General features: G+C 40.0%; 1 protein-coding gene across 1 annotated transcript; it reads left to right on the forward strand.

The window, feature by feature from the left end:
• Positions 1 to 2: 2 nt before the first annotated feature.
• On the forward strand, positions 3 to 8,790 carry cngb3.1 (cyclic nucleotide gated channel subunit beta 3, tandem duplicate 1). Its single transcript, XM_053413066.1, has 18 exons — positions 3 to 98; positions 1,250 to 1,388; positions 2,011 to 2,185; positions 3,112 to 3,272; positions 3,384 to 3,683; positions 4,256 to 4,464; positions 4,565 to 4,615; positions 4,943 to 5,029; positions 5,121 to 5,185; positions 5,744 to 5,866; positions 5,983 to 6,124; positions 6,258 to 6,417; positions 6,533 to 6,630; positions 7,387 to 7,470; positions 7,575 to 7,693; positions 8,090 to 8,242; positions 8,393 to 8,543; positions 8,691 to 8,790. Exons 1-18 carry the CDS (start codon positions 3 to 5, stop codon positions 8,712 to 8,714), a joined length of 2,337 nt encoding a protein of 778 aa, XP_053269041.1. The 3' UTR covers positions 8,715 to 8,790.
• The last annotated feature ends 322 nt before the right edge of the window (positions 8,791 to 9,112 follow it).

The raw sequence follows: 9,112 nt of genomic DNA on the forward strand, positions 1-9,112 counted from the left end.
CCATGCTCAGCAGGTTGAAAAGGCTTGTAGGGGCTCCAGAGCCGCAGCCCCCTGCCCCGGCTGCAGCCCCTCCTCCGGCCTCAGATCCACCCGCCAAGGTAAGACCCTGCTCTATCTCTGATTCCTCAAATAGTCATAGTAAATGAAACAGAAAATCAAAGCATACTAATATTTCAAGGCATTTTACAAAGTAGGGTTATGTGTTTATTTTACTCCTATTCCAGAATAATGACATAAATAGTTACCCAACAACAGTTTGTTGAGTCAAATTTAACAACAACTGATCTACAAACAACTTTAAAAGATTTAAGCTTAATTTGAACATTTTGTTGACAGCTCTTATGTTTTAGTATGAACGTTTTATATTTAGTATATTTATATATATATATATATATATATATATATAAGTTTTGTGTAGAATTATATGAGAACAATATATTATCTAATGATTGATTTGGAAAAACTTTCACTTTATATAGTTTTGCTTGTGATGTAGAAATATTTAGCTTCAGTATAATTAACATGTTGCTTCCATTTTAGTTCATTATCAGTAATCACTCCAAGAAATTAGATTTCAGACGTTAGTAAGTGTGGCAAAATACTTAAAAATTGTGTATTTGATCTGACTTCAGTGATAGTTGAAATCAAAGCGATATAAAACTCTTAAAAGATTTCATCTTCTTTTCCTCTGTAATTAAAAGTTATACCAGTAACCTTCATTAATCCAAGTGAGTTAAATTGAAAATATAAAGGGTCTTGGAAAAGTTTTTTTAGCTTTATTTAGATAAAATCACTGAATTAAAAAATGTTGGCGACCTTATAAACAACTTTCATACATGCGCCATTATTAAATATCTAACCGATCAACGTCTTGCCACCTGCTTGGCACACAGCCTCATTAAGGTTATATCAGAGGGATTCCGGGGAAAGCCTCTGAAGCAGCTTGGCATGGACCTGGAGAACAAGTAGCTCCAGCAGGGAGGGGGGAACCTGCAGGGCTGATATAACTGTGTTTAAATGAGGCTGAATTCCTGCAGTTAACGTTGAGGGGGAGGATAGTGAGGTTAGTTTGGTTCACTAGCAGCTATTATAATAACGTCAGACTCCCCTTGCATATAAAACAGTCCTACTTGTCATTTTAGCATTTTGGATAAATTCTTCACATGAACCACAATAAATGAGTCTCTCAAGGTCGAGCTTTGTCCTATATTTGTTTTAAGATTGTTATTAAGGTGTTGCATGTTTACAGGAAGAGAAACCTCCTGAAAAGAGGGATGAAAATGAGCAGCCAAATAAAGAGGAAGAAAAGAAAGAAGAAGAAAAGAAAGAGGACAAAAAAGAGGAGGGACAAAAAGAAGAAGCAAAGAAAGAGGAGGAGCCAAAGCCAGGTGAAAAAGTAGTCCGAGCTTGTTCTGTGTTAAACCAACAATAACATCACATCACATGTTTGTGTCACATGAACCTTTTCATCACACGTTGACCAGTGTCTGCTGTTATTTTCTCTATACTAGTTTTAGAGTAATGGAATCAGATTGTTTCATTAGTTCCTAATACTCCTACTTACACTTCACTGTCTGATCATAACAGCAGGAGAAGGGCAGCAGGGAGTTGAACCACATATTCCTTCAGCATTTCTATAAGCAGCACTTTTTTTTCTATTACACAAACTGTTCACTGCCTGCACACAGACATCAGGGGCAATTTGAGCCTTTCAGCCCCAGACTGGTGCCCTTGGAGGAACAGGAGATCGAACCACCAACTTTCTGGTGCTTAGCTGCTGCTCAACACAAACATGTCCTTCTCGCTTGTGGAGGTTAACTTTGACTTCACTTAAAAGAACAGGCATCTTTTGGAAGCAACTGTTGAACTGATTTTATTATTGCAGAATAATTTCTGCAGAAACCAATGGAGAAACTGTCTGACTGGTATTTGTCTGATCAGCTGCTTATGTCACCTTTTATTTGTTTTATTTTTCAGAAACTGCATGACACATTCTGTTTTCAATTACAGCTGCTCCAGCTGCTCCTGCTGCCGCTGCTGCTCCTGCTGCCGCTGCTCCTCCTGCTGCTGCTCCTCCTGCTGCTGCTCCTCCTGCTGCTGCTCCTGCTGCTGCTGCTCCTGCTGCTGCTGCTCCTGCTGCTGCTGCTCCTTCTGCCGATCCTGCCAATCCAGAGGGTCCTGAAGGGTAAGAATTCATAATATACTGTATGTTGTGTACCCCACACAATAGGATGAGTATAGATAAATGCAGGTTCCACAGGACAGCACTTCAAATCAGGATTTTTATTTAATTTTGTTATCTTTTTTGTTTGGACTTCTCAAATTCAAGATTAAAGGCAACATCAGACTTTCAGCAAATCTTGTGGATGACTCTCCAGAAAAGATGAAATGTAATTTTATTGATCCTCATAGAGGAAATCCACAATCGACACAGCAGCTTACATGGAAGTAACAAGCATCGACAAACCTGATTTATGTGACTGGAGTTCAGCAGCACATATGAATGTATTAGTTTACTCGCGATTCCAAATACAAGATATGAAAGTTGTTTCACATTTTGCACAGTGAGATTAGTTTATTATTTCTTCACTCAATGTCTTCGATGAGTGCACCAATGAAGCAGCTTCTCTCATCTGTGTTTGCAAAAATGCAACAACATTTATGAGTCAATGACAGGCCAGAATCTCATTGTAAAAAACAAGGGTAGTGATCAGTCTATAACATCCCCACTGTCTTCTCATGTCTTTATAAAGCTATAAGATGTGAACAGATCGTTCCTTCGTGGATTCCGATGCACTGGTGTTTGTTTTCTAAGTTCACTTTGGGAGCAGCTTTAGTTTTACAGCAAGGTTTTGCAGATGCTCCTCTGTGATTCATTGTTAGTGTGCCGGATTGTACAGGTCAAAGAGTATTCTCTGGGGGAGAGAGCTGACGAATAACATATGGGATAGTGTTTAAAGAGTCTGAGAATTTGAGAATCAACACGCCTAAGATGTTAACATGTCATTATGTTTAATAACCATGCTCAAAAGATCTCTTAGCTAAATATACTACAGTAGATAATATTGAAACGGATCACCACTAAATATTGTTTTCTCTTCATGGTTTCAGTGAACAAGCCGAACCTCCTCCTCCTCCACCTGTTGTCTACAACCGCTACACAGATGATACACTCAGAGATTTGATCAAAAGGTTAAGAGAACGGACAAAGATGCTGAGAGAGAAAGCCATAGATCCTTACGCCACTTCTCCAGAAATCACCCCACCTGTCAGTAAGTACAGAAAAATGTCCCACAAAAAACAAAAGCATGGAGACGGGATAGAAGCTCATAGACATGGAGAAACAGCCACTTAACCCAACATCACTCCCTTTACCTGTTTAGCACCTATAATGAAGAAGGAGGACTACATCAGGTTGAAGGAGGATGAGCGGATAGCGAAAGAGGAAGCGGATAAAAAAAAGGCAGAGGAGGCCGCTAAAAAGGCGGAGGATAAGAAGAAGAAGGACGAGGAGAAGAGGCTGGAGGCTGAGAAGAAAGCGGAGGAGGAGAGGCTGGCGGAAGAGGCCAGGAAGAAAGCGAGGTTCCTCCCGGAAATCAGCTGCTCCTGCTTTGACGTCCTCATTCAGCCGATCGAGGAAATGATGGACTCGACCATTGGAACCACCATAGATCCTTTCACAGGTAGGAGAGGTGCACACAGACCACCTGACAGCTGAGTTCAAATGAAACTTGTATGGTATATTCTATGCAGCCAAGAGGTCGATGTTGTTGTAGAAGTTGTTGATGATGAAGGAAGGACTCCGAAGACCTAGTACCTTCAGTATAACAAAGTTTATTACAAGAAATTACAGGTCGGGACGGGCATCTAGATACCTGGAGACACAGAAGCCAAAAGTGAAATCTGACGTGCGGGGGTCTTACACACATTTATATAGGGACGTTGGTTCCGCCCATGACTTCAGGTAAATGACTTTTGCCTAAATAAGGGCACGTTTTTGTGTCCGAACATGAAGACACATTAGTCAAAAACATTCCCTCTGCATCCATCAACCAGCTGGTCAGAGACAACACCCTAGGTCAAAGGTAATTCCCAAAAGGTAGAAAACAAACAAGATTACCATCTGGAGGACTCTCTGAGAATGTCTGAGAGTCCAAAAGGCAGGTATCATAAATATAAGCCTGTTTTACCCTAACGAATACAGGACACATGAACACACAAAAAGACTGAAAACCGTTCTGTCTTCTGTCTCCAGACCGCCGCTACATCGCCTGGTTGACTGTGGTAGCCGTGGCGTACAACTACAACCTTTGGTTTTGCTCGGCCCGGTTGGCGTTCCCTTTCCATAACGCAACTGCCAACCCCTTCTGGATGGTTTTTGATGCTCTCAGTGACTTAGTGAATGTGATTGACATCGTCATTTGGCAGCCCCGCCTTCAGTTTGTGAAAGGCGGCGACATCATAGTGAGTCACAATCCCTGTCATTGTCCTGTGTCTGTGATTGTTGGCTTTGAGTTGCATTGTTTTACTGTGTGTAACCGACACAATCCTCTCTCACCTGCAGAAAGACAGAGTTATGACAAAGGTTCACTATCGAAAATCACAGCGATTTAAGGTAATAAAGCAAAATCACTTCCAACGATGTAGGCCACACACAGATTTAACATATTTGGACTTGTTTTAGTTAGAATTGCTTTACAGAGGTTTGAAATATGAAAACATACAATCATAAGCTTTTCAAATAAAATCCAATATCAGAGATTACTAACAGCAGTGTGTACTTAACGGTCCCTTGACATCTGATGTCCTGTCAGATTCATCCTGTGGCCCTTTGGAGCCCAACATTTTATACCTACACATAACATACAACTCACTGTAAACTCCTAGTGAATGAAGTTTTGTGACCATAAGTGTTTTTATTATTGTTCCTCTGTGTGTGTAGATTGATCTATTCAGCATCGTCCCCTTCGACATTCTCTGCCTGCACTTTCAATTCTCCACCATCTACAGACTCAATCGGTGGATAAGGGTAGGCAGGCCACACCTCAGTTTTTACAAATAATGGAAAAAAAAGTTTGAGTTTAACAAGACTTTTCTTTGTGTTTCATTCTGTCGACTAGATTGACTCGTTTTTTGAATTCAGCGATCGACTTGAGAGCATCATGGCCAAGGCTTACATCTGGAGGTAAATGCTCATGGATCAAAGGAGCAAGTTCATTCTCACATTCACTGAATATATTATGATGTTCGGTGCCTTCTTTTGACATTTCTTTCACTTACATTAAAATGACAGTTTTATGGCTATCGCTATGACTATTTTTGGCTTAGTAAACACTATTTATTACCCTTAATTCATACAGTAACATACCATGCTTTTTCAATCACTATACTTCTTTGAGTAATACAATATATCATAGCATAGTAAATAACAAAACCTATTTAAAAAATAAAATAAAAAAGACACAGTATAATAGTTAAACATAAATGTATATAGAAAGGAATAAAAATGGAATTTATCATAAGGCATGAAAATCACATATTCTTTTAATTCAATTAAAAGGTGCAAAAGTATAATGAGGCCATTAAAATGTAAGAGTTGTGTCATAGTATAAGACAAATGCAGTAGAATAGAAAGTCGCGTTATAATCTTGGTACACCCTCTTGTGTCTTGACATCATTTGCGACAGAACCTTGATTTATAAATCTAATTGTGTATTTTTCCGTGGTTGTGTGTCTGATGCAGAGTGGCTCGCACCACAGGCTACCTGCTCTTCGTGCTCCATCTCAACGCCTGCGCGTTCTACGTCGCCTCGGTTCACCAGGGCCTCGCATCAACTACGTGGGTTTATGACGGAAAGGGCACGGCGTAGGTTCTCCTCACTTTGTTTCACCGTTTTGTGATTTAGAATCATTTCTATACGATGTGGTGTTGCCGGAGCTGTCCATGGTGCTGAAACACTGAAAGCTCCCGTCCCTGTACAGGTACCTGCGTTGTTACTACTTCGCCGTCCGGAGTCTGATCAACATCGGGGGTCTTCCAGAGCCGGTGACCATCTTTGAGATCATGTTTCAGATGACAAACTTCTTCTTTGGTGTCTTTGTGTTCTCAAGTTTGATTGGACAGGTGGGAGAAGAGTTTTTATTTTATTTTTATCTTTCATTTCGATGGTTATTCTTTTTAATACGCGCGATTCTTTGAGTCTCTGTTTTTTGTTGTATGTTTTTACTTAATTTGTTGATTTTGTTCTTTCTTTGAGATGAGAGACGTCATTGGAGCAGCCACAGCAGGACAGACATATTTCCGGGCATCGATGGACGGCTGTGTTGAGTACATGAACACTTATACCATCTCTAAGGTCGTCCAGAACAGAGTCCGCACCTGGTACAACTACACGTGGGCCGAGCAGGGCATGCTGGGTACGTCTCAACGAAAAAACAGACAGAGAAAGTCAAGAGCCACAAATAAAGACCTTCAAGTGTGTGTATACAGATAAACCTCCATTCATGCAAGAACACTCTCTGTCCTCTCCAGATGAGTCCGAGCTCCTGGACAAGATGCCTCTGGTGATGAGAATCGCCATCGCCGTGGATATCAACCTGGCCACTTTTCAGAAGATCGCACTGTTTCAGGTGAGGTAGCATTCACTCTGTCCACTTTGACAACAGCATTGTTTTTAGGGTTATTTTAAACTAAACGTTTGAGGTTTTGCCGAATTGCTATATTGAGTTAACAGTTTAGAGAACTACAGGGCCTATTTACCTCAGTGAAAGCTATATCAGTAGTGGTAGTTTAAAGAAATGAACCTCAAAATCAGGTCTCTTTAGATACTGCAGTCTTCTGCAACTAAAATGCACCCTACAAATAAAACTATACTATGACATTTTTTTGAAATTATGTCATTTTTATCATATTTTAGACATCACACTGTCATTTTTGATCAAACATTTTTGCCTTTACTATACTTTGAAATTTTTTCTGAAAATTCTGATGCTGTATTATACTATAACAATTTTGTGATGCCCTTATATGCCATTTTTATAATGATTTTGACACCTTACTAAACTGTAAACATTTTAATGTAATTTGTGACACCGTCCTCTGCTATGATATTTTTATTATATTTATACAACAAATTTTACTTCTTACTATACTGTTAAAAATGAAAATGAAAATGAAAATTTGGAAGCCTTCCTATACTAAAACATTTTTATGACAATTCCGACGCCTTACGCCTGTGAGATTTTTAGTAACGTTTTTGATGCCCTACTATACTATGACAATTTGAAATTAAAATTTTGATGTCTTATTATACTAAGACATATTTAAGAAGTTTATATTACCTTACTAATGAAAACTTACCTGTGGACCTCATCTGCTTCTTTCAGGGCTGTGACCAGCAGATGCTGGTGGACATGTTGCTGAGGCTCAAGTCAATTGTCTACCTACCTGGAGACTTTGTGGTGAAGAAAGTGAGTATGTGCATGTGTGTGTTTCACCGTTAATGACACACTTTGAAATTGCAGCAAATGAGAACACTGCTGAAGTCTGTGTTCCCATCCTGCACTCTCTGCAGGGGGACATCGGTAAAGAGATGTACATCATCAAAGGTGGAGCGGTGCAGGTTGTGGGAGGACCTGACAACAGCATTGTGTTTGTCACACTGAAGGCCGGCTGCGTGTTCGGAGAAATCAGGTTAGGGTGCACATGTGGTAGTGACCACTACAACGTAATATAAAAGGATTCAATACCCTCATTACTTTAGTCATCTATGAACAGCTTGATATAAGTGAATGGGTTGCTCCCTGGGTTTGAATGCACTTATTGTAAGTCGTTTTGGAAGAAAAGCATCAGCTAAATGAAATGTAATGAATTATGTGATTAGAAAACTCTCCCCAGACGCAACCACATTTTTCTATTAAACAAAGCATATTTACATTTAGAAGTCTTTCTTAAGATTGGATTTGTAATCATTATCAACTGCAATCCAAAACTTTTTGTTTAACACTATTAACAAAGGATGATGGCAAGAGACCCAGTGATTTTTGACATGGACACATTTATGTTTCTAACCTTTCCTCCTCCCGACAGTTTACTGCAGTCTGCTAAAGACGGAGGAAACAGGCGCACGGCTAACGTCAAAGCACACGGCTTCGCCAACCTTTTCGTCCTGGAGAAGAAGGACCTGTTTGACATCCTCGTCCACTACCCCGAGTCTCAGAAAGTGCTGGCCAGGAAGGGAAGGTGAGTCACTGAAGTTTGATTTTGACTACGGCTGTTCATTATAACTTTCACGACTAAGTTATCCTCCCAAATTACACTCGATCAGATCCAATTCATACTATATCAAAATAAATAAGCAGCTCATTGTTGATTGTGTCTGTGACTGCAAAGGCAACTGCTCAAAGCCAAAGGTCCTGCAGTTGCTAAAACCGCAGAGGAGAAGAAGAAAGGTATGACCCTGTTTGGAACCAAGCCACAGACGCCCAAGTTGATGAGAGCGTTCGCCGACATGCGCAAAGGAGGCTTCATGGAAAGACTCAAGGTAAACTTGTCATATTTAGACTCAATCAGCTTTGATTTGGTTGTGTGCAGCTTTTACTGATGACCTCTGGATGCAGCCACCTCATCACTTACCGAGTGTGGAGCCATGATGTGATTTTTTGTTTATTTTTTTGTCCTCTGTCCACAGAGAGCTGCAGCAGAGGCAAATTGAGAACAGGACGTTCGATGCCACAGATCCAGACATTTTCAAATCTCCGTCATTCTGTATGATCCACCTTTCAACCACTGACTCAAAGGGACAGATCTGCCAGTCAAAAGGATTCTAGATTTCATGTGATGCTCCTCAGCACACATGAAACCAGGTTGCAGACCTGAAACAGGACAGCTGTAGTTATAATCTAATAATATTCACCTTCTTAACTTTGGTTTCTTGTCTTTAATAGAGTAAGACATGTCTGTTCAGCCACATGCTGCAGTTCATATTGTGTTTTAATTGTGTATATTGTAAATCATGTGCAATCTTTCCATATAAAATGTATTGAAAATAATATTTTGCTATTAAAAACCGAGCTCTTATACTTGAGACTGAGGTTCTTTCTCTAGTCATTT

This window comes from Pleuronectes platessa, chromosome 20, assembly GCF_947347685.1.
Source record: "Pleuronectes platessa chromosome 20, fPlePla1.1, whole genome shotgun sequence".
In the NCBI taxonomy this organism is placed as follows: domain Eukaryota; kingdom Metazoa; phylum Chordata; class Actinopteri; order Pleuronectiformes; family Pleuronectidae; genus Pleuronectes; species Pleuronectes platessa.

Excerpts from the sequence above, each read along its gene's own strand:
- cngb3.1 (XM_053413066.1), top strand. The coding sequence starts at position 3 with ATGCTCAGCAGGTTGAAAAGGCTTGTAGGGGCTCCAGAGCCGCAGCCC. Across the intron at positions 7,694-8,089 it reads TGCGTGTTCGGAGAAATCAG|TTTACTGCAGTCTGCTAAAG; the intron begins GTTAGGGTGCAC and ends TCCTCCCGACAG. Across the intron at positions 8,243-8,392 it reads GTGCTGGCCAGGAAGGGAAG|GCAACTGCTCAAAGCCAAAG; the intron begins GTGAGTCACTGA and ends GTGACTGCAAAG.